Source organism: Poecilia reticulata, linkage group LG13 (assembly GCF_000633615.1).
Source record: "Poecilia reticulata strain Guanapo linkage group LG13, Guppy_female_1.0+MT, whole genome shotgun sequence".
Classification (NCBI taxonomy): domain Eukaryota; kingdom Metazoa; phylum Chordata; class Actinopteri; order Cyprinodontiformes; family Poeciliidae; genus Poecilia; species Poecilia reticulata.
The window spans coordinates 28,793,725-28,818,152 of NC_024343.1; the positions used below are offsets into that span (position 1 = coordinate 28,793,725).

The 24,428-nt window shown below is 37.0% G+C and overlaps 1 protein-coding gene across 2 annotated transcripts in view; it reads right to left on the reverse strand.

The window, feature by feature from the left end:
* cntn5 (contactin 5) overlaps window positions 1–24,428 on the reverse strand; it is a 151,106-nt gene that overhangs the window by 94,831 nt on the left and 31,847 nt on the right. For both annotated transcript variants that reach the window (XM_008426420.2, XM_017308391.1), the window contains one exon: window positions 13,428–13,546. In XM_008426420.2, the coding sequence (XP_008424642.1) occupies window positions 13,428–13,482 (55 nt within the window). In that variant the 5' untranslated portion in view covers window positions 13,483–13,546. The remainder of the gene's footprint in view (window positions 1–13,427; window positions 13,547–24,428) is intronic.

The window sequence follows — 24,428 nt, forward strand, 5'->3', positions numbered from 1 at the left end:
AAGCGTCTGCATTGTGTTATAAGATCGTAAGTATTATTGGGCCATTGCTCCAGTTGCACAGTTCACAGTTGCAATCACAGTTGCAATATTTCTTTAATAGTAACACACCTTTATATAGTGCTGGTTTAAAATAGAAAACTGGTTTAAAACTGTTTTCTCTCTCTTCTTTACACCATAAAGGTTTCAAGCCACTGAACCCTGCTGGGCTCTTTTTTCTAAATTTAAATAAATTAATTCAACCCAGACAGTTTTTGCTCAAATTGCATTCCGGTATAGAAATGGCTCCTATTTGTTGCATCCATATATGTATGAATGACAGCTGTGATGTGACAGTTGCAGTGTGTTAGAGGGAAGCTCAGAGTGATGACAAGGAAGCGGCTTATTATACAGTAGCTTGACACAGTTTAAAGAAGACAGCTGCACCGTCTGCATTCAAACAAAGTTTAAAGATTCTCAGCTACTTTTTTACTCAGACAGAAGGAACATATGCATTAAAAATACATGAAAGCTTGTTGTGTTAATACACTGACATGTACAGTACTTTGCAAAAGTTCTAACTGAACTTAGAACTTTGTTATAATCTTGTCATGCACAACCTCAAACAGCCACGTAGCACACTAACACAAAATAAGACATAACTGTGTAATTGTGAAGCCAGCAGACAAACACAACTTGTTTTTTGCAATGAATAAAAAATCCAAAAACTACAGCATGAATTTGCATTTAATCCTCCAGTCAATAACTTGTGAAATTATTGTTTGCAACAATTGCAGCTGCAAACCTTATGGGTGTTCAGACTCCTATGAAAAAGTCCATTGCTATTTTTAAACCCTTTTAAAATTGTTTAATTAAATCTTAAACAAGCAAAATATCAACACACTGATACTTTTGCAGGACATTATACTTAATGTTGCCATCATAATTTAGAAATGATGTTTTAGTTTTGCTTTTTGTATTTGAATATTCCATTAAAAGCCTGATTCTTCTGCCAAAGCCATGAGGAATATCACAAAGGAGCTTCAGCTCAGAGTGTCATTCCCCTTCAGCTGTTGAAAATTAAGCATTCACAGAGTCAGGTACATTATTCATCGTAGTTGATAAAGGATTTAAAATTAAATATCCCCCAGACCTGTAAGCTGACACTTGCATAGATTGCATTTATTTACTTGCAATCTATCTGCTTTCTGCCACCGAGCCGTCGCTGAGCGACTGATGATGTGTTCATTCAGCTACAGGAGACACGTGATGTTCCGCGCAATTAGGAAGAACAAATATATGCTTATATCCGTATCATTCCTTGATCAAACACAGTTGGGGATATTGGAAAAAGTGTAACAGAGTCAAAAAGTCACAGACTGATCGTTTTAAAGTATGACTTACACCAGATGAATGCATATTATTAGTTATATTTTATAACATATCCCCCCAGTCAAACTTTTGAAATGCTGAAACATGATGCAATATTTTCCTAATATGAAAATCAGAGCTGTGCGAATGTGAGCGTTATGTTGGGTAAGACTGAATATGGATTTCTCTCTTTATGTGAAATCAACAAATTTAAAAATCTCAAATAGAAGACACTGGAGAAGATTTCTGGTTGGGGTCTTTGAGGAAGGGATTTGTCCACCACAGTGGCCATCACATCCCGTCAGATATTTGCTCAAAGTGTGACATACAGACCCATTTGGCAAAAACATGCGGCAGCAAACACTATCCTCATGCACAGTCACTTGCTGTGAATTCTCAGAGCCTCTATCTGCTAGATTTACAAAACTCATGTTTGGACACTTTTGCTGGGTAAAGCATATCAATTGGGTCTGATCTGAACCTGCGGTTTCTCAAGCAGCAGCTCTTTGGGGTTTTCTGGCACACGACAACCACAAACTTCTATATATTTATTTTAGCAAGAGCCTCTTTTTTGGACCAACAAAAACCGTGTATAATTGTGGTGTGGAAAGAAAAATACTTTTTTCTTCAAAATAAAAACTCAAAATGGAAACAAGAGTTTGTACCCACAGAGCCAATACTTTGTAGAGTAAAAATGCTGCTGCAGTTACAGCCGTAATTCTTTTGTGGTCTGTTTCTACAAGTTTCACACGTCCAGACTGATGTTTTTTTCTTTCTGGAAAGTAGCACAAGATACAGATTGAATAAATTGCTTGTGGACAACATACTACAGATTTTCAGACAGATTAATTGCCTGGACTTTGACTTGGTCATTCTAACACATGAAAATGCTTTGACCCATTCTACCTTGGACTCTTTTGCTGGAAACAAAAATCTTTCTCCAATTGATTTTCTTCTACAATTGCCTCATAAATTGCTCCATCCATCTCTGAACAAAGCATGATGCTGCCACCACCATGTTTTATTATAAATAATGATGTGTCAGTTATTTCTGGAGAAACTCTTGCATGTAGACCAAAAATGTCAATTTTGGTCTCCTTCCATATGCTAGCTGCCCACCATTCAAAGCATGACCCCGAGCACATAAGCCAAATCCTTTACATGCAACCAAACTACAACTATTTTGTTTTTCTGTCACAAAATCTCAATAAAATACATTAATGGTTGATGATGCACTAGGATAATTTGGAAAAGGTATGAAAGGTATGAGGGAAAGGAGTGCTTTTGCAAGTCATTATACAATATACAAATATGCAATATTTATGTAGCACCAATTCACAACACATGCTGTCTCAAGGCACTTTACAATAAATAAATAAAGCTGGGCCAAAGACTCAGCAGAGTGGAAAGATGCATAACATTTATTGCTGACAAACTGGAAAGACTGACAAATTTCTGCAAATCTTCAACAAATAATACTTAAAAGTGCATTGAATTCTATTTAAATTGTTTAAAACAAATTGAAACAGAGTATTACTGCAGTGTTTCCCACACAAACGTACAACATCACATCTACTATGTATTATAGCAACATTGCTGGAATATTCTGTCAAAATTTCACACTGAAGCAAAATCCTGAACACTCAGTGCAAAGAAAAAACTCCCCTTTTGTTTGTTTGACTACTGAAGCCACCCGGCACTTTCTCCTGTCAGCTTTCACCTTCATCTGATAAAAGCAATGACCCTTGCAGATCCCACTGATCCCTATCTTTCAGAGGGCGTAAAACCAGAAACACTCCTTGTTGAAAAGACTCTGTGTGCTCCATTTCCGAGAGCTCCAGCCCAATGCCATCAGTTATTGTTTGAGGTCGTAACACCAGCGTTACGATTACATCTCCAAAGGTGGCAAATGCCATCTGATAGCCAAACAGGGAACAAAAAGCCAAACACCGCTGTTACTTGTCCTTATTATCATATGAGTGTTCAGCTATTAGAGCCTTTGTTTTAATGAAGGTTACATTATTGGGGAAGTGACACCTACTTGGGACAGTTATTCACCTCTAAGACAAAAGGATTAATATGCAAGCAAATCACGAACAGAGGGAGCGAGGGAACTTAAAGGTAACGACAACGGTCTGGAAAACAAAGGAAACACGAAGCAAGCGGAATAGAAAACCTGCAAACTTGTATGAGGTCAAGGCGTTGACACGTGGGGGAATGTGTGAGCCTTGTGAGAATTTGTCTGTCTCCTGCAGAAATCTGTCGAATAATGTACAGTAAGAAGGCGAGGCATTCGAGGGGACTCAAGTAGACGGACATGATTGGCTATCGCCTGTAAGATTAATGAAGACCTTCAGAGGGAGATTATATTGACTCAAGCTGATTATGCTTGAGACCATTTATTCAGCTGAATATCATTACAGATGGAACAATCCATACATCATATGCAACCTCGCCTTACCTCCTATCACAATATACTACTCACTAAGCCCTGTTCTTTTTTCATTACTCTCGGTGTACTAAGGGGATCATATGAGCTGAATCAACCTTGCTGGGGTATGAACCGGCACTGACGCTGTATAATGCAGGCTTTAATGGAAAATATGAACATCTTCTCCATTCTGATTTATTGATGCACGTTTTTGCTGTGGGTTTCTATAACGCAAGAAAACTTTAAGGTGATAGACAAGTTTTGCAGCATCTTATTGTACTTAAAGTATTCAAACAAGGAATGCATGATATATCGGCACCAACATTGGTATTGGCCGATATTAGTCATGTTTTAACACATTGGTTTTGGCCCAATCGCCAAAACTGTGCCGATATAAACAACTGTTATTTATTCCCATCTTGTAGCTGTCCGTTTCTGGTATTTTCTTTCCCCAAAAGGTGTTAAAACAGAGAAATTTATTTAATATTGGTTATCGGCCATAACAGCTATATTAATATCAGATATCAATATGAGCCCGAATTTTCATATCGGTGCATCTCTAAATTATACCTCTTGGAGATTTTCCTTCACAGCAGGTTTTCTTCCAGAATCACTAGAACAATAATGATTTGTATGCTTTGTATTGCATTAGGCACATGATTAATCTCTTCAGAAGAGAGTATTAATCTCACCAAAGTTCAATCCAGATCCACATGGCATTCTCTGGGACGTAGCCAGAGAAAAAGCTTTAGCTGAGCAATGTTGATGGCTTCAACCAACTCCCTTTCGTAAGCTAACAACTTGTGCAGCAGCAGGTTCATGTTGCTTACTAGGCCACATTTCATTCCTTGGAGGTTCGTCAATTTTTACGACCAGTTATGCAAACTTTGTGATGAACTGCTAGTCAGGAAACAGTGGTCACATCAAATTGTTTTCTATGTCACACCATTCACAATGTCGAAAGTTATAAAGAGAAATGCAGTCAATCAGTACACTGGAATATGGATCTCAAATGTCCATGAACCGCATATATACAGGGTCCACATAGTTGAAAGAATAGACACATTTTGCACCCAATATACGCTTAAAAATATAGACTGGACTGAAAGGAAAAAAATTGTACAACAGTTTGACTAATTCAAATGGTTGTAATCCTCTGTGTGCAAGTCAAAAGTCTCCATATCTTGCTAATGACCCGATTATTTAACTCAGGTGTGAATCTTAAAGTTGCAGGATACCGGACCTCAACCAGAGGGCTGGAGTTAAAGTCTGCTGGTCGATTATAAAATCCACAAAAATAACGAAAAAAAACTGTAAATGGTGATGCTACGGTGGTTAGGTTGAGCATTTACCTTTTCTTCTCAACACTGATTACTGATTTGGAACACCTGAGGACGCGGTGAGGCCTTATTTAAAGCCTGACTAGCAGCTAACGTCTCTCCTCCACAGGCAGACATGCTTCCTCCTTTTGATTTGTAGATGATTTTGATTGCACATTACAACACTTCCACATACGTTCCCCACTCAATCACACCACACACTTTTGATTTCACTGCCTTTCACACTTCATATTAGAAAGTTTAGTTTATGTTGAATAAATTCAGATTTCAGAAACTTTTATACACGGTGTGTTTCCACTTTTCATAACCAAGTACAAAAACTATTAAAATCTACCAGAAATAAATAAAAAAAAACGGGAGCCATCATTGTCCAACCCAACGGTTTAAAAATCATTGGTATCAGAACACAAATTTATGCACTGAAATGCCAAATTTAAATCTTTTGCCTGCTGATTGAATGCCAGAGCTCTAATTGTAACGTTCACTCAAAAATCTTTTTTTTTTTTTGCTCCCTTTCCCAGACTCCAGTTGCTCATATAAGGCAGTCACAAGTCAGACTCTCCTGCCAGCTGGAGAAGACCCACTAGTCTCAGATGGTGGGATTGGAAATAGATTTTGCATATCTCAGTTTGACTGAACTAAGTTCAAGTCATAAGAGTTGTCGTTATACAGTACTGTCCTACTGCTAGTACCAACCTTGTTCTCAAAGTTACTGAAATAACTGGTGATTGGAATTATCTACACCATTTACCACCATCTTTTAAAACAGATTTTCTGTGGTTTCCAATCACTGCAATATATTCGCAGCATAGAGTCTGTGTAGCAAATGTAAATATTCATTTGTTTCCCCACACACAATCATAACCCTGGTGTGTGACTCTTTTGCCCTTCGCGAAAATGACTTCATGCATTACTTATACGGCACTATACTTCTATATTTCCTGCAACCCACTTTTAATATTTAGATAGCTCGGAGTTAGCAGAGGAAAAGGTGAATTACCATTCCACACTTAACACTCGGAGCAACATTTTATTTCAATCAGTGGCCGACTGTGGGGGAGAAAAAAAAAAATGGCCTCAGACATCATGCCAGCCCAACCCACTTTTAAACATAAGAGAAATCTAATTGTGCTGCCCTCTCTGCCTCCGCATGATTTAAATATCTGCGGAATGAAAAGAACTTGACAGGAGAGACAAGTGGAAAAAAATGGAACACAGAATCTACTGTCTTCAAAGCAAGCGTTTTCAGAGCATTCAGAGTGAACAGTAGGTCAATAATCCATTACACAAACCATCATGTCAAAGTATTTTAATGGACAAAGACACCATCATATCAGTGGGGTTAGCTACTCATAGCTGCTGTTGCTGATAATATTTGAATCCAGTTTGGAGTGCGGCTCTCCTACTGAGAAGGGGCATTTAATAGCTGCGGTCAGACATCAAACTTTGTGTACAAATCCACACAAAAAAGCAAATATATGCACACATTTCACACTTTTGACTGAGACTAAATGGGTCTTTATCTCGACATTATGTTAAGATATGAAATATTTAATCCTAGAGATTACACACAATGTTGATGATTTTGAAACAAATCTATGAATATACATTAAATTATTTCTTAATGTTGAGTGATATTATCCTGGTAGTTAGGAACTGCGGAAATAACCAATAAAAACTCATCATTGATCATGATGCGCTTAGCAAACATCACAATCCTCTGTAGGCCTGCACACATCCCTGGGGGGCTCCTGGGTTCAATGTGATGGTGTTGGAGCTGATGCAGCTGATCTGGACTGTGAAGTCGTCCAGTAAGGGAGTCCAGGAACCAGCTGCAGGAGGAGGTGTTCACTCCAGGCAGGTGTAACTTGAGCTGCGAGGCAATGATGGTATTGAATGCTGAGCTGAAGTCTATAAACCAGCATTCTCACATGGGAGTTGAGGTGTGACAGGGAGTGAGATCCCTTCAACCACTGACCAATTTGTGTGGCATGTGAACTGCAGCGGGTCCACTGTAGGAAGGAGCTGGTTCAGAACCAGCTGCTCAAGGCACTTCATATAATTGGAGTAAGCAGTCAATGAGCTCTGAAGCTGTGGCCCTTTTTTGGAGCGGGGCTAATGGTGGTGGCCTTAAAGCACTGTGGGACTCTGTGGGTTTTCTTATTGATAGATCTGAGAATGATTAAAAACAAACATATTTCATAAATAATTCATTAGTAGGTTTTTGATTCATAAACTCATGAAGTAGCAGTCTCAGTAGTTCAATATTTAGCATTCTCTGCAGTGTTAGAAGTAGGAAGGATGAACAGAAACATCCATCTGTCAATTCTGCAATTAATTCCTCCATTTTCTACTTCCAACTTTGACCTGGGAACCTGCAGTCTATGCAGAGACTCTCTTTATAATTTATGAGAAGAAACCAACACAATAAAAACAGAGATGCCAAGACATTGCTCTGAAGAAGCAAATTTCCTCTCCATCTTCCATGCCATCCAAAAGCAAACATTACTCTTTCTTTAGAGGTACTGACTGCTCCCTGTCCTAAGTGGGCACGCCACCATTTTCCTAGAGGTGTCAGACTTACAGATGTTTCCACCCTTGAAGCTTCTGGGTAAATTATAGAAAGCCGCACTGCAACTTTCTACAACCAGTACTGTAGAAAGTAACAATTCGAGGGAGAAAACGTGAAACTGGACACCTTGACTTTGTATAGAGAAAATGAAAAAATGATTACATGTAACAAATGTGGGTATGAATACTTTTACAAGGCATTAGGAAGAATGTTTTCTTCCTGTGCCAACAGTATTTAGCTCATTTAAATTAAGTAAGACAAACCAATCTATTATATTTTGTTTTATACGCAGACCTCAGAACTAAACTGGTATTACTTAAATACCTCAAAACACCATTTTGTTTGTTGCTTCAGTATTGCTCATGTCAAATATGAATCTAACTTGAGCCAATAGTAACTTTAAAATGCATGGACTTGACACACAGATGGTATATCAATCTAATACAACAGAGTTTTTCCTGAGTTTTTACAGTGCTTTGACTAGACTGAAAGCATCTAGCAGGTTAAATACTCTCATTTTCAGCCATCACTGCTTATCCATCTCCAATCTGACAATTTTGGACTTGATATTTGTACATAGTTTGACTTTTTTCTCTCATCTCCAAAATCCAAAATGTTTTCTTCTAGTTTTAGCAAGTGCAAAAACAACAGCATCTTTGAAACAAATCGATTGTAATATTACCCACTCATGCAGTGATCTGGTTCAACAACACCAAAGGACTCATAAGTGCAAATTTTTGGAAATTGAATTTAGCATCAGTAGAGTGCCACTATCTGCCAAATAGCTTTGGTTTCTGCTGCATCTCTGTCAAAGCAAATGCTGCGTAAATCGAAGCAATTTGAAGCTGGATTTTTAGTCTGTGACCTTTATAGTAATAAAAAGGTATTATGTTGTCACTGCGAAGAAATGGAGATCAGTTAGATACACTGGGAACATTCATACTTAAAACTAATAAGTAAAAACAAAAAGCAGGGATGCCCTGATCTTCCCTTTATGGTTTTATTTCAGATGCAATTACAGCTAAGGCGTTGGGATAGAACATGCCAAGTGATGTTGCTAACCTGTACATTGTTCTGAACGATTTTAAAATAGAAAAGAAAAACATTTCATTTGCCATTTGCAAACCTGGTAGTTTCTTCCCAAGACGACTGTAAGAAAGTTGACTTTAATGTTCCCAGTTTGATTTAAAATTTTAACTTTAGGCAAAATCCAACCACACCATAAAACTTGGCGATGTCGTAAACTTTTGAGGAAACTCTAAAGAGATTATCCATGTGACAAGCAAAGGAGATTAAGAATAAATGACTGCCTTGCATGTATTTTGGGAAATATATGATATTGCAGCTGCTTGGACCACAGAATGTCCTCCCATTTCAATCCAACTGACTAGAGCTACTTTATTTATTAATCCATCTGCAAATATTTTAATTAATCATTTAATTTATGAATTTTATCCAACAGTAGCAACAATTAAATTTTTTTGTTAATTTCTGCACAGCTAATTCTGATATTTGAGGGAAATCACATGCGGGGAAAATTGCTGAGTGGCTCAGTTGGCAGGTAGAACCATGCACACTCCTCTCTCTCCACCGTATTTCCTGTCGATTTGCTGTTCAAAAAAAGCCACTTGTTCAAAAAAATGTTTTTGACAAGAATTAATCAAATACAGAAACTGAAATGTGTAAAAAATCATGAATGTCAAATGTGATTAGACTAAATTCTAAGTAAAATTTTGACTACTGTTATGCTACAAAGGACAAAAAATGTTTCAAATAAAGGTTTGTATTAAACCTTTTATTTTGTATCATCCTGTGGTGGACAGGCGACCCGCTGACTGCTGGACATGGACTCCAGCCTCCCCCTGGACCCGGCCTGGATAAGCAGGTAAACCAATAATGAATGGATGGACAAACACTTTAATGAAGCCTAACTAAGCCTTTAGTTATTTACAGTATCTATTATGTATGAGTTTGTGTTGTTTACAATTTATTCATCAACCAATAAACAACAACTCAGTCTCTGAGCATGTCATTCAGGTTAATAACTTTGTGCTTATGGTGTGTAGTGTGCAAGTCTGATTTGTAAAAAATATATATATAGAAACAGGATTAAGACTTAGGAAAAGATAAATACTTAAGCTAAAATGATCAGTATTAAGGTAAAAACATATTGGCTGATACAACTTTGGAAAATACAACGAATGAAAGCATGGCTAAAAAGTTCAACTTGCAAAGAATATTAAGTCACTAATCTATAGAAAGTAATGAAAGAAAATAAAAAGCTGGGGAAAATGCATGCTATCTGGTTAGGATTATATTTTCTGGTTTGCATCAATAGTTCAGTGTTTACACATTTAAGCAGAAGAGTCATAAGGTGCGAGAGAAAACAGAAAACTACTGCAACAAGTTCCTACCTGCACTCTCAGCCATTCAGGTTTTATTTTTAGGTAAAGATTTTTTTGTTGTTTCCTAATTTTGCTTTACAGTTAAAAGTTGTTCTCTGCATTACTTCATATTGTAGTTAAAATATCAAAAGTCAGACAGCAATAAGTTCCCGGTACTTCATTTAAATGGGTTAGTGGTAGAGTTTTAATCAAGAAATTGTCTGAATATAAACTGCTGTACAGCAGCAGTGGCACCCACTGTGTTTATATAGATTTACTGCTTTTATGACACATTCCCACGCATTAGATGAATCACTTACAAAATCTCTGGGGAGTCTCTAATGACACTTTGCAGACAGTTGTTGAAATGGCTCATGATTAAATTACACCAGCCCTCCATGTGCTTCTGCTGTTGGCGTCTAAACTAACATCACAAGTGCTTGATAACACCAGACGTTGACTTTCTATGGGAAGAAAAAGATTTGAAACCGTGGAAATTTTGCTTTCCTTGCACAATGACATTCCAGTCTTTTCAGAAGGAGGTAAAAAAATAAAAATAAAAATCGGCACTACCTGTAAATRTGTGCACATCTTGAAGCAGATTCAGAACTGCTGCTAACGAGCTGAAAAGGACTGCTGAGTCCCAGTCTGACTATTATATATTATATATATATATAAACTAATACAGACGTTAAAGGTACCCTAATGATGTCAAGCTGATTTGGTATGAACCCAAAGCTGACTATGCAAATTTATACCTCTTACATCTTTAGGCGTAACAAGTTTGTTTGTTGTTTCTTACAATTTGTCCTAAGGCTGAGTTATTGATTAATCTTGAATTTAAATTACAGACATGATCTTACACACAGAAAACCTCCTTGGTGATTCAGACAAATACTCTGCTTCTGCTTCAGGGATAAAAGTTGGCTATCTTTAATGAAGCATTGGATCAAAACGTGACCGCCATTTTGAATAACACAATTTGTTCAGACTTTACTAAACCTCTTCAACAAGACTCAATAAGAAACAGCAAGATAGTAAATTATGCTGTGTGATAATACCAGGGGGTTACTTTATGCCCCCTAGTTCACAGCACATGAGCTTATTCATTTAAGCCAACCTTAATCTTGTGTGTTTTAGCGGAAGCTAGTTAGCGCATGCTAGTGGAAGTTATGTTCAGAATTCAAGCTTTGACCAAATATGTGGTCATAAAGTCAACCTAGACAGGCAATGTTTTATTCAGTGTTTTCCATACACACAAAACTGGGTTGAGTTGTTCAGACAGAAGCTGTGCAAGTTTTCATTTTAACCCAATATCAATCAAAGGTGTCACAATTTGTTGGGTTTGTAAGGAAACTAGAAAGATCTTAACCATTCTTCACATATTTCCATTTTGAGCATTTTGCATATTCTTCTGTGGAACATAACTCAGTTATTCAAGTAAAATTAGTTGTTTTCCATAGAGCATATCTAAAATATTCAAAAGAAGATGCATCTGACATACCTAGACACAATGTTACTCGATATGCTTATGACTGGCGTTTGCAAAGCAACCAAGCCAGGAGCAACATTCATTTTCTTTGGCTGGAGATATGGGAAGCTGTAGTTAGCATGGTGACAGTTTCCACTCTACATATTGGTGTATATTCAGGTATATTTAGTGTGTTTGAGCTTTCAAAGTAGGCAGAGACAGTTTCTTTCTCTCTTATTACACAATGAACACCTTACAGCCACAGTAGTCAGCGACTCCACTATGAAACCAAATAAGCATTTTTGCACTGTCACATCAAACTTTGGGTTTTCTTTCTTATTAAAAACATGGCAGTAAATGCATGGATATCCTGTTTCTTTGTCCTTATTTTATTTCCTCTGAAGTTTTTCTATTCATACTCTACACTCCTCTCTCCTCATTTATGCACACAATCTTGATAAAAAAAATTTAAAAAAAGATTCTGATTTTGGGCTGAAGCCTAAATTTGTCAATTTCTGTACCAGGACTGAGTTGGAAAAATAAATAAATAAATAAACACAGATTTTAAATCTGTATTCTTTAGAGCACAGCAGCTGAATTTTACAGAATCTCTTCAGTCTGATCCTATTACATTTAATATTTGTTCAAAGAAAGACATTTATGCTCATTCAACTATAAAGCAATATCAGAGAGAGAGAGAAGTTTTCTTTTCTATTTTTGGATTGCTGAGAGCACTACATGAAGGCAGGCTTATTAATTTTCTCTTGTCAAATTGATTGTAATATCACTCAATCAAACACTGACCTCATCCAGCTGAACAATTCTCAGAATAATCAGCAACTCATTATAAAACAGCAGCAAAAGACAACGAGCTTGTTACCATCTTGACTGAAAAAAAAAGCAGAAAACAAAACATAACTGCAAAGTAGTTTTTGCTGTTTATGCAGGTGGCTCATTACAGGTAATAATCTGATCTGCACAAATTGCTTAACTTAGAAATGACCAGGAAGTGTTTCAATTGCCACTGGTTAGTAGGCCAACATCATAACTGGCAATTGGCATTTGAAAAACGCAAACAAGAAACAATCTGTTCTCTCTCTTCTAGAAACAAAAACAATTTACTCAGAATGCAACAGTCTCGAAGGACAAGGCTCAAAAGTTAAGAAACTGTTGTTGCCATTTAATAGTATGGTTTAACAAGGGGAAGAGAGGTCAGAGCTGTTTGTGCGAGTCCCATAAACGAAGCTCGGAGAGAGCCACGGAGTGCATAACCCTCCTCTGGTGGGCTAAAAGAACCATTTAAAGGGCAAAATCCATTAGAGTGGCAAACACATGCCTCTGAACTGACCGAGGGAAGGCAATTGAGCTTTAAATTCTGCACTCAGTCTGAATCACGCTGAGAAAATGAGAAGGCAAAGCATTAAAGATGGAACATTAGCACTGTCATGTTGCAGTTTTAATTGCTACCGGGACCCAAAGGCCGGGAAGGTAGTTTGTCAATGAAACTGAATGACATTTTCCTTTTTTTTTTTTTTGAACAGATAAGGAAGGTATTTTTAGTCAGGAGTTGTCAAATTGTCAGAGGAGACCAAAAGAACAAACGCAGGTGGAATGTTAAACTATCTCAATTTCCTCCCAGGTAAGCCAAGCTCATGATTGAAATGATGCAGATTCCTTCTGTCCCAGACTTAAAAGTTTCCTCCTTCATCCATTCATCCAGAAGGACGGTTCTGTCAACCGAGTCACCTTTGCAGAGTGCAACTCCTCTGTCATCATCTGAACAGTTCAATGAATACTACACAGCTGTAATGCCAGCGCTTAAAGAGATTATTCACTACATTTATTTCCTATTATCTCTGACGCTACCTTTTGAATTCCTTACCTGAAAGGCCACTGATGACAGACAGGATGAGAAATGGTTTCCATGGTGACCCCATACTTGTGGAAGAGGGTCCCTTCTGCTAGAATGTTAGCAGGTCAGCTGCTTCATGAAAGCCGCGCCTGCAAACAGAGTGAGAAAGAAAAAAAAAACTGTAGAAGAGAGGACGCAAATCACACATGCAATGGAGGACAGCAGTTTTATTTTAAATAACAAGGTTTCACATCCCTGAACTCTTCAAGTGTTTCCTCTTTATATTCAGTCTCATCACATTCAGCACAGAACTTTCAGCAAGTTTTGTGCTGAGGAAAATCAAGTGTTTTGAGTTTTGTCCGACTGTGATTGGCTCTTATTCTATAAGAGCCAATTTTGAATACTAGTGCTATTCCATAACACTAGTATGGAATAGAAGAATGTATGCACCGAGTACCCGGCATGAAAAGCTTGTGACAGGAACATATTTTGGATGACTATGACTTACTAGAATCATGGGAGAAATGGCTTTCGGTCTCTTGAAAATGACAACAGAGAAATCCTCCAACCGCTAAAATCTCACGCAGTGTGGAAACATCTTTAGTTTTGTTACAACCAAAAACCTTGATGCATTTCATTTAAATTGTGTGTGACAGACCAACACAAAATACTACATACGTAGCATTGTGCCATGTTCTTTTTCCAATTCTGGATTTGAAAGTGATCCATTAGATCCAAAGCTCGGGTTTGGCCCATTTTACTCACTTGTTACTTTTCCAACAACTTCATCTTTTGGCTTCATTAAGCAATTTCTTCAATAATGTTCTTAAAAACATTACACTTACCAATAAAATCCTATCTGATGGGAACTGGTTGCACTGGATTCTATTTAGAGTATCAAAGTAAATGGGGATTTTGTATTTAAATTTAATACAACTCATATAAAATTGCTATATAATACATAAAATCATATGGCTAGAAAGAGACAAAATGTCAAATAGTCCAACGGCTAAGAACACCTTCTTCCAAGGCTTTCTATTTTTCACAGTGAATTTTAAAACTGTTGTGAATCTTTTCCACTGGCGACTCTGGGAGCCGATTTTCAAACGACACGTCTCTCCACAGCCGTTTATCATTTTCCAAACCAAGACGATCTTCTGCTTGTCGGTTTCATTCATTCGTTTTCCTTCAGGGGTATCCGGACTTTGCTCAGATTGGTCAAAACACAAGTTTCAAACACAAAAAAAAGTTTTTGTTTCTGTGTCTTGTGCTTGCATCTACGAAAGGGGGAGGGAATTAGGGCTAGCTCCTATTCTCTGACAAGATCCGCGGGGAAGTGTCTCGTTGATCTGACGGCTGAATTTCACTCACGACGGAGTGGGATTGACAGATGCTCCATCTAATCATCTGCTAAGAGCATTAACAGTCTGCCCTTTGCGCGATAATCTGTGGCATTTGACATTTCTTATTTTTAAATGGCTTGTCGCAGCCAATTTAAAATGTCTTGGAATAACTTTCCCAGTGTGTTGGTTAAACTAATCACCAAAAAGAAAACAAAACAAAAATGAAAGCTGCAAAGCAATTCAAATGTGAAGTGTTAGCAACATTATTGTATTTGAAGGTTATGTTTTAAGCAGAGCTAATTCTGCAGACCCTCTAATTTTGTTTCCATAGAAAAAACTGTTTTCCATTCATCTGAAAAAAAAATCAACAAACCTTCATTAGAACCTTCAATTTGCTCCCTTTTCTTTTTAATAATAGGAATAGCATCCGTCACCTTTTCAAAGAACCATTTAGGTCATTCATAAAGTGGCAAAAAAGCTGTAATGTTGGACAGAAGAACGTCCAAAAAGTGACTAAACAATCACATTAGTTGGTTTGTCCTCAACATACATCATCTATCGTCTTGCATTACAAAACACAGTAGTATTAAATCTTGATGAAAGCAACACATGACATATAGAAATAAGAGACATAAAGCAAACAGATGAGTTAATTAACTTCTCGGCAAATGTAATCATTTTCAATTAAAGAAAGAAACAATTAAGGGTGGCGCTGAATTTTTTTACGTGATCTCGGTTTTCATTCTCTTTGCTCGCTGTTGTAAACAATTAAACAGCTGAAGGTCATCCGTCTAGACAGCTGTCTCACGGCGGCCTCCTTTTTGGAAAAGGTGCTCACACTTTCACTCCACCGTGACTTTTTATCATCTCACTAGCTAACAGGCGTGTTAAAAAAAAAAAAAAAAGCATATTCAGAGGCAGAGCAGGGGCAGGAGCATGACCAGCATTCTTTATAACTTCTCTTTGTTTGGGAGAGTAAGGGTCAGCTGGGCTGTAGTAGTTATTGTGCGTTGTATGTATTCACTCTATTATTTCATGCGTTTTTCTATCAGACATTATTTCTCATCTTGTATAAAAACATGTCATTTTTGTTTAGAATAGAAAGAGTAAAATGATCTGTGAAGTTCTCCAAGTCCTTAATGACTGAAATGACCAGTTTCCTGTCAGTTGTATGACAACTAGTCTGAGACTGGTCATCAGTTGCTTTTACTATTTACTATATGTGTTTATAAAGGGTTTTATTTTCTCTGTTTTAATGATGTAAAGTACTTTGAACTGGCATGTTGCTAAAATCTGCTATACAAATAAATCGAATTGGTTATTATACATTTTTTAAAATACAGTCTGGCTTTATCCTTGACCCATTTTAAAGAAGAAGGGGTATTACGCATTTTCCAGGCACATAGTCCCCTTTCATAGCTACATTAAGTAGCTATATGTTATCTGTAGCTCAGTAAATGTAGAAGCTGAAGTGGAGATTGCAGCTGAAAGGAGGAGCTTTGTGGAAATAGGCGGAGCTTTGTAAGACCAAACATTTCTTCTAGGATTTCTGAAACATGCATGAACGAATCAGCGCAAAACTCCAGGTATGTTTTTCATAAGAAAAAAAAATCTTAACATGATAGAAAGCTTAAAAAATATTGATTTTACATGACACTGCTCCTTTAACAACAGTGACAGTCAATGCATTTTATTCAACAGCCAACAACAATGTTGCAAACAGCTTTGAAATATTTTTTAAATGTGTGTAGGAAGCCAGTCTTGGTCTTTATTCGGATCATTTTCTCTATGAGATCACAAAATTATGAAACAAACCCATGTGTGTTTACGAGTTGTTGAGCAAAACTCTAATGATGTTTTCCGATGGGGATTAATCTTCTTTGAGACAAATTAGTATGAGAAATGGAGTTAAGGAAAAGTCCAACATCATGTTCTGCCTGCATGTTTATCCGCTGCAGACTCTGTGGAAGGCAACGGGATTTAGACTAAAAATAGTTTATTTTTTTAGACTATTTATTAGTCTAAATAGACTGATTGAACTGAATGGAAGACAAGAATTATTCATTTCTCTGCGATAATTGAAGTTTTTTTAGCCAAACAAATAATTTATCTTGTATCAAGTAAAACATCTGGGCATGCTATTAAATCACAGAATATTTAGAAAAGCAACATTTAGAATCAAGACGACCTAAAGATAGATTTGATGGAAATATTCTAACATTTATCCTTTATAAAACAGAGGAATAGACAGATGCCTCCCTTATTCTCCGTGCAGCCACGGTTCCTTCCTGGAAAATTGCAGCCACTGCTTTTTTCTCCTCGAGTGCATCGGTTTTGAAATGTTTTCTCCAGGGACAAAGGAGGTGTGAACAATGTGTGGTGAGCATCACAACACAGAGCCAAAAAAACAAAAGAAAAATCAATGAAGGAATTTGCAGCTAACCCAAAGTATGACTAATTTAACCGAATTGGTCGTTACGTCCCTGGATTGCACGCAGACTTCAGGAAACGAAGAGGTTTCAATATCGGCAACATCAGCTCCCAGTTGATGTTCTCAGCAGCTTCTGTGTTTATAACATAGTTGTTTTTTTTTCTTTAAAGTTTTCTGTTGTTTTACTAGAAGTACTAATACTAGTGGTACAGGAATACATCCAGTCCCGGGAGAAGATGATACAAAACTCTGAGTTCAAAATAGAGACAAGATTTTCACAACAATTTTAAATCAACCTTTTTCATTTGCTTTAACAAATTGCAGCCTGTTTTTAAAGATCATGTTTTTAAGGATATGGTTGCCTAATTCATAGATGGTCTTATTGCCAAGATCCATCAAAAAAATATCCCCCTTGTGTTTAGAATAAAGTTTCATACATCTCAAATTGTGTTTTAAAGAATCCGTTTTGTGTAAAACCATCCAGATCAATTATGATCTGTTTAAATGTTTTGGATTTTGAACAATCCAGACCTTTATTTAAAATGTAGAAAAAAGCCCATTAGTTTGGGATCAATAGGAAATCATCTGCACTTATTCCTATTTTTATGTTCTGTCTGTAATTTATCTCATTGTAGAAACAAATAACACCTTTCAGAAAGCTGAGCTGTTCCTTCTCATAACTTCATGTTTGTTCTGTAGTTGACAACTTGACTCTGTTTTTCTGTTTCTTTATCCTAGAAAAAAAAAAAAAGATTGTTGTTGCTAAATTCAGTGATATTTATTATTTCATGGATTTTACTACTATCAGAGTTTATCTTTTTTGCCGTTCCCCTCCCAGATAGTTTCTGCTCTGTTTTCTGTCAGCCATATTGCAGATGGCCAATCTGCAATATGCGACCATCTGCACACAGCTACGATCCTGTTAAAATGACGACATCCACCTTTCCACTGTCACATGCATGCTGGGTATCAGGGATTGCTGCAAAGTTAAGAATTTGATAAAAGAAAAGTAAAAGGCAGTTGATGTAAGAGGATGATTGTGTATGTAAGGATATTGGGTGTACAAGCTTTGCAGGAAATGCTAACATTAGCTTTGTTAGCAGCCAGTTAAGGTATTCTTACAGGAATCATTTGTTTCCTGCCTCTTTTTTCTACCACGTGCCCAAAATGTTGCCAAATAACTTAAATACGGTGTAGGGTTCCTAAATGTCTTTGTAACAAACACTTTTATTCTTCAACTGTGCAACTCAAACACACAAACAAGTTGCCAAGCTTGGACTTAACTTTATCCTCCTAGTAGCAGCTCAGTCTTAACCAGATGAAGTCACACGCTGACAGAGCATCAAGACGTAGAGTTTACTTTGACTTTAAGGCATTATTTTACATCTGCACAAGATGAATGTGCTTTGTGTTGCAAGTTTGGCATAACTTCAAGGAAGCTGATACGTTTTTCAGAATCTCATGCACCTTTACTAATGCAGCTTCAGTCATGTTGAGGAGTTGGTAGCAATAACCCTTAGACACCAGCTGACAACAGGTGAGGAAATGAAGAGGCAACAGAAGAAATATACCAGGCATGAACTTAAAATTTAACACTTCAGATTTCTTTGTTCTTGGTCTGCAATTTTGTTTGATCTCCAGCTGCTGTGTTCTTTGTTTTATAGAAAGCCCGGTTTTCCCTCTTCATCCTTACTCTCTGTATTCTAGCAGAGCCAGGAAAAGCTTTCACTTTTTTTTATTTTAAACACGTTTTGAAATGATTATAGAGTTTGCAATCTCGTTTCCAGAAAGTGTTCTTGATTTGTTTTTATAATCTTTACAATTCTGAAACAATAATTGGCTATAGACATATGGAAGTGTGATATTCTCACAGTATAACATATGTTTTTGTTTTGGTTTTTTTAAACAAAATTGTATAACACAATCTAGAAAACCAGCACTTACAGCTACTGCTGCTAACATGCTGATAATTACGGTAAAATCTTGTGAATAACACTTTAAGACTCAAGCAAAGACAGAATAAACTCACCAACAAACACTTTGAAGCATTTTGAAGTGCTTCTTGCTCATAATTTGTTTGACTCCTTAACAGAGTAGCACTAGAAGAACAACCAGCTGATATAAGCTGGGTAATTAGTCAAGATATCTGCTCCTGTAGCCAGTTTACAGCCAGCTGTAACTTGTGAACGATAGATTATAAATATTTGCAGGTAGGAATGCAGAACAGCTGATTAGTCATGTTTTAATGATTCGGTACCGGTCCGATAAATAAAACTCGGCCAATATTTATAGTCAATAATTGCCTCCATTTTGCTGCATTGCAGTACTTCTCCATGCTTTATACTCAGGATTTTTGCTTGCATCTTCAAACACAATGTGAAATAGTTGCATGCAGGAATTGCATAATAGGACATTTTAGCAGTACTGAAAGCGTATTGGTGATGGCAACCAGTCCATCCCTAATTGGCATTGGTGTTTTTTTCTCCTCTTCTTTGAAAGCAGCATGATTTTATGATTGGACGCAAACATCAATTGGAAACAGGAAAGGGAATTCTGAAGATTACAATTTACCCACTATGTGTAATTTTAACTTGACATTAGCAAAAACAAGAGAACAAAGTTTCTAACTGTGCGGCTCTCTGTTATATCTCCAAGTCTGTACCTTCGGAGGCTGTAGGGCCGGGTTACACAACCCCCCTGATCCCAGCTCAGCCACACCATTATTAATGAGGCAGAGCAAAGGGAACGACAAGGTCCACACAGTTCATAATGTGATGCTTCCAACGTGTCTCTTTGCTGTATTTTCACGTGAAGCGTTCCGCATGAAGCAAAGCAGACATAAATCACCAGGCCATAAATATCTCCTGAACACATCACCCACAGCAGCCATGTTCTCATTAACCACTTGCTGTGAGATATTGTGTATTTTAGGGCGAAGTCACTAAGGGATGTCATAATGTGCTTCTGTTGGTGTTCCACAAGCTGCATGAATGATATTTGTCTCTACATGGCAGAGACACACTTCTGTTCAGTACTGTACACGTTTGTCAGCTCTGACATTCTGTGCATCACTCTAGAAATTTTATGAGGCGTTATTTTTTATTTTTTTATGCAGCAGCTTCAGTGCCTCCCTGTAGAAACATCACAACAATCAGAAAAAGTCATAAAACACATGATTTAAATACAAATATTGACATGAGGACAACGTAAAAATTGTTGTCTGGGTAATTAAAATTTAAACTCTGTATAGGAAGAGCTAGTGATTAACAGGAATGATAATGGTAACGGCTGGGCTGGCTGCATTTTCAGCTATAAAAACATTAAAATCAGTAAATACTGCAGCAGCACTTACACCTCTGCTCATTAGTAAGCATTTCATAATAATTATGCTAAATGTATGTGTAAGCCACAGCAACTGAATGACACTTCACCGTGTTGTGATGCTAATCCCCGTCACGCTTGTTCGGTGATTTGTGCATATTGTGACAGCGGAAACTATGGGCATATATTGTCCATATCACAACAATTGCTTCATCAGGCAAACAATAAGATAAATTAGCAATTATTCTTGTCCTGCAACAAACACAACACCTAATCACAAACTGTAGATATGCGGCCGGTGGCCAAAGCAGTCAAAATGGTTGGAATAAAAAGCACAAACTCATATATATTCAGTCAAGTCAAGGTTGTTAGTGCCGCTTCCACATATTTACGACATAGTCCTTTTTATTTGTAGATGGAATAAGTTTTACCTTCAGTAAGTTTAAGTCTATGTTTCTATATTTATATTTCTGTACAGCTGTTGACAAAAAGAGATTAAGGACAGATTAAGTGTTTGAAAAGCGTAATGTTTGTCAAAGTGAAGTCTTTTGAACAGTGACATTTATTTGATGGCACTAAAGTAATTTCAGCTGTTTGTGAGCCCTTTTAAATAAACACATTTAAAAAAGGACGTACGCTTGTTAAGCCACTTTCTTCATTTAGGACTCTTATTTTGAAGCATTAAAGGAAGTAATTCTTGATTTGTCTCTAATTTATATCGAGTAATTTCCGAAATAAAAACATCAGACATGCGACAATACTCAGTGTTGAAGAGACAAGGTTCCATGAGCAGACAGTCACTGATGAGAGGCATCATAGAAAAATTAGAAAAACAAAACTGGGAAAACTCTAGAGCAGAAAAATTAACGGAGATATGGAACGGAGAAAGAGAAGGGTCTCCAAAAACTACGATCCAAAGAGCCATTTTTACAGCCACTAATGTTAAATGTCCTTTTGAAAAAAAAAGATTTTCTTCTATGTTTTAATATTTGGGAGAAAATAAATTTAAGAAATAAAAGACCAGATTATATAAACAGATAGTTTCCAAACTAAGAAAAATAGATTATAAAATTATGTATTATGTTATGTAAATATTAGCCGCAAATATCCCTTAAAAAGCTACATGAATCTGCTTTTATGAAAATATCTACATTTAAAAACGGCTGCTTTTTGCAATTTTCAACTAAACTGATTAAGAGTCCTTATTGAAGATCCAAAAATCCACTTGTGGCTCTGAAGCCACAGGCTGCAGACCTCTGACCTCTGACCCCTAACGGCCAATTAACCCAACATTCACAAGTTTGGACTGAGTTAGAAGGAGAACCTGGAGAAAGCCTACATACCTCCAGAGAGACCGAAATGTGAGCCTCTTGGTCCAAGTGCATATTTGGTGGCCATAGAAAAGCGACCATCAACTTGTTGGGTTTTAAATTAATCTTTTAGTAATAAAATCAAGTTTTAAAAGTGGATTTAAAGAAGACAAAAGCACTGCCTTGAGATGTGTTTATATCCCAGCCAAGCCTGCCAACACTAAGCTCTAAATAAGTGTTTTCATACATTAGAGGATTCAATTAGACTATTAAGGCTGAACTTAAAACTACTTAATAGCAGAATTAATCCACATACAAGTTCACTCATTTAAGAAAGGAGCGATGTTTGGTAAAGTCCATCATTAAGTCAACTTTAAGCCTGTTATACCATCAAGTCATAAAAAACACAATAAAAATGATTTTATTGTGATTTTAAATGATGATAAAGAAGTGAGCTCATTTTGTGACTTGCATGATCAAGCTATCATGCAGCTGAGACCTTTTCTTCTGTTTAGTGTTTAACACTTAGCTTACCTTCACCTTGCTCCAAATTTTCAGTGAAACTACATATACAAACCAGCAGGCAAGCCTTAAACTAAGGAACTATAATGTGGCTGAAATAAAAAACACAGAGAATTTAAAAACTACTTGTTTCGCTTTAAGAAAGGTAGCAGAAAACTGTCCAACGCCTCAGCTCGTAAACTTCTCACCTCCACTTTTAACTTCTCACTTTCACCAGGATATGTTCGCTCAGAAATGGCGTTGGCCTCAGGCTGGGGCCGAGGGAAACCTGCAAAGCCACTGAAGTAGGTGAACCAACTGGTGGATGCATGCATTGCTATTAACATCTAAGCAATGTCACTTCTGATTTATAGTAGCGCCAAACTGTGGCACAATATACCATTGTGTGCCTTTTAGAATTGTTCATTAAATTATTGTGGACGGATTCTGTGCTGACTGTACATCAAAAACTGACAGCTTTTACTCACCAGAACTTTCTCCCAGCTGCTATATAAATCTCTGACCTTACAGTGCTTTGGCGATCTCGGTTAGGGTCCTTTGGTCTTTTTCAAAGAGGACAGATCATTTGGAATCAGAGCCCTGAGGCGCTAGAATACCAAGCCTCCGGAAAGGAGGTCAACTAGATCAGTGACCTCATTTAAATGCCTTATATAGATACACTTTCATCAACAATCTTCTACTCGAGTTTCAGTCCATCCAGATATAACTTCCAGTTATTCTTTATGTAACCACTGTTGCACCTCAGAATCAGATGACTACATGTTTTCTTTGCTGCCTTTGTAAAGCACTTCATGACGGTAAGTGGTGCATAAATAAAGACCGTTATTATTTTATACCGCTGTTCCCCAGATTCTCAGCTTTCGGTCATAACTCTACTGATGGCCATTGCATGGTGTCCCACCTATCAAATAATTATAACACAATCTCGATGTCAACTACGCTCATTACTTTTGCATTACAACTTGGGATATTCCGAAATGTTTGCCTGAAGCTATAAAAACACAATTTCATTTACACAAGAAAGTCCCATTGAGCATCAATGAAAACTTGAACATTCGTAACTTCTAAATCAAAACTTGACGGTGTTTTTTTAAAAGTAAAATATTAAAATCTTTCCATTATTTGTAAATTATTTCCTGTGTACATTTCACTGAAAGGAAACAAAAAATTCTGAGCCTGAAACTTTTTTTTGGTAATCATTGGAATTGGAAAATATTTTTACATGTTTATAAAAAAAATGGCTTTCAAAGGTGCAAACATTTAGGTTTAACAGCAGAATGGTTTCAACGCCAGATATAATTTGAATTGAAGTTAGCGCTTTAGCATTAGCTTCCGCTAAACACTGTGTTGGTGTAGCGCTTTAGCGTTAGCAGAACTAATGTTTCTGATTTGTGCTTCAGATTTAGAGCAGCTAACATTTAACAGCAGAGACAAACAGAAACAGTATTCCCTGTTAGTGATTTTTCATCATTTCATTAATTACACGTAGCTCTATGCATTTTAATCATTTTTATCCCAACCTGCCTGCGATGACTGTAAAGAGGACTCCTGCATAGAGACGGTAAAATTTAATGTCTAATAAAAACTGCACATGATGCAAGAGACAAAAGCAAAACTATAAACAAGCTGACACTTATGAGACATGTGCTACAGTATAAACTGACTTCTGATCCCATTAAGAGTCGCATAAAGATTCCCGCTTGTATTGTGAATTAAGGACAAATAACTGAAAACAGCAACACTATAATTACCTGATAAAACGTCAGACCATAAATAGGGGCATTGCAAAAGAAAACAAACCAACTGGTCATTAGTCTAACACAGTTTAATTAGATCACATTTACACGTTATCGAGTAAACGCATATTTTCCGGTTCGTTATGAACAAACTTCTCTTCCTTACTGAGGAAGTGTGATACCAGGCACTGTAATGACTCCTTAGAGCAGCAGCACCCGTGGTGATTTGACAGAGACAGGGGGACATTTATTGAATGTCTGAAAGTGAAATCGTCTGAGCCCAGAGCATAACTCATTATTTCAGTCTCGCTGGATCAGCTCCAAAAAGGTCACCAGATAACATCGTGATTTAAGTCCTGATGCTCGGC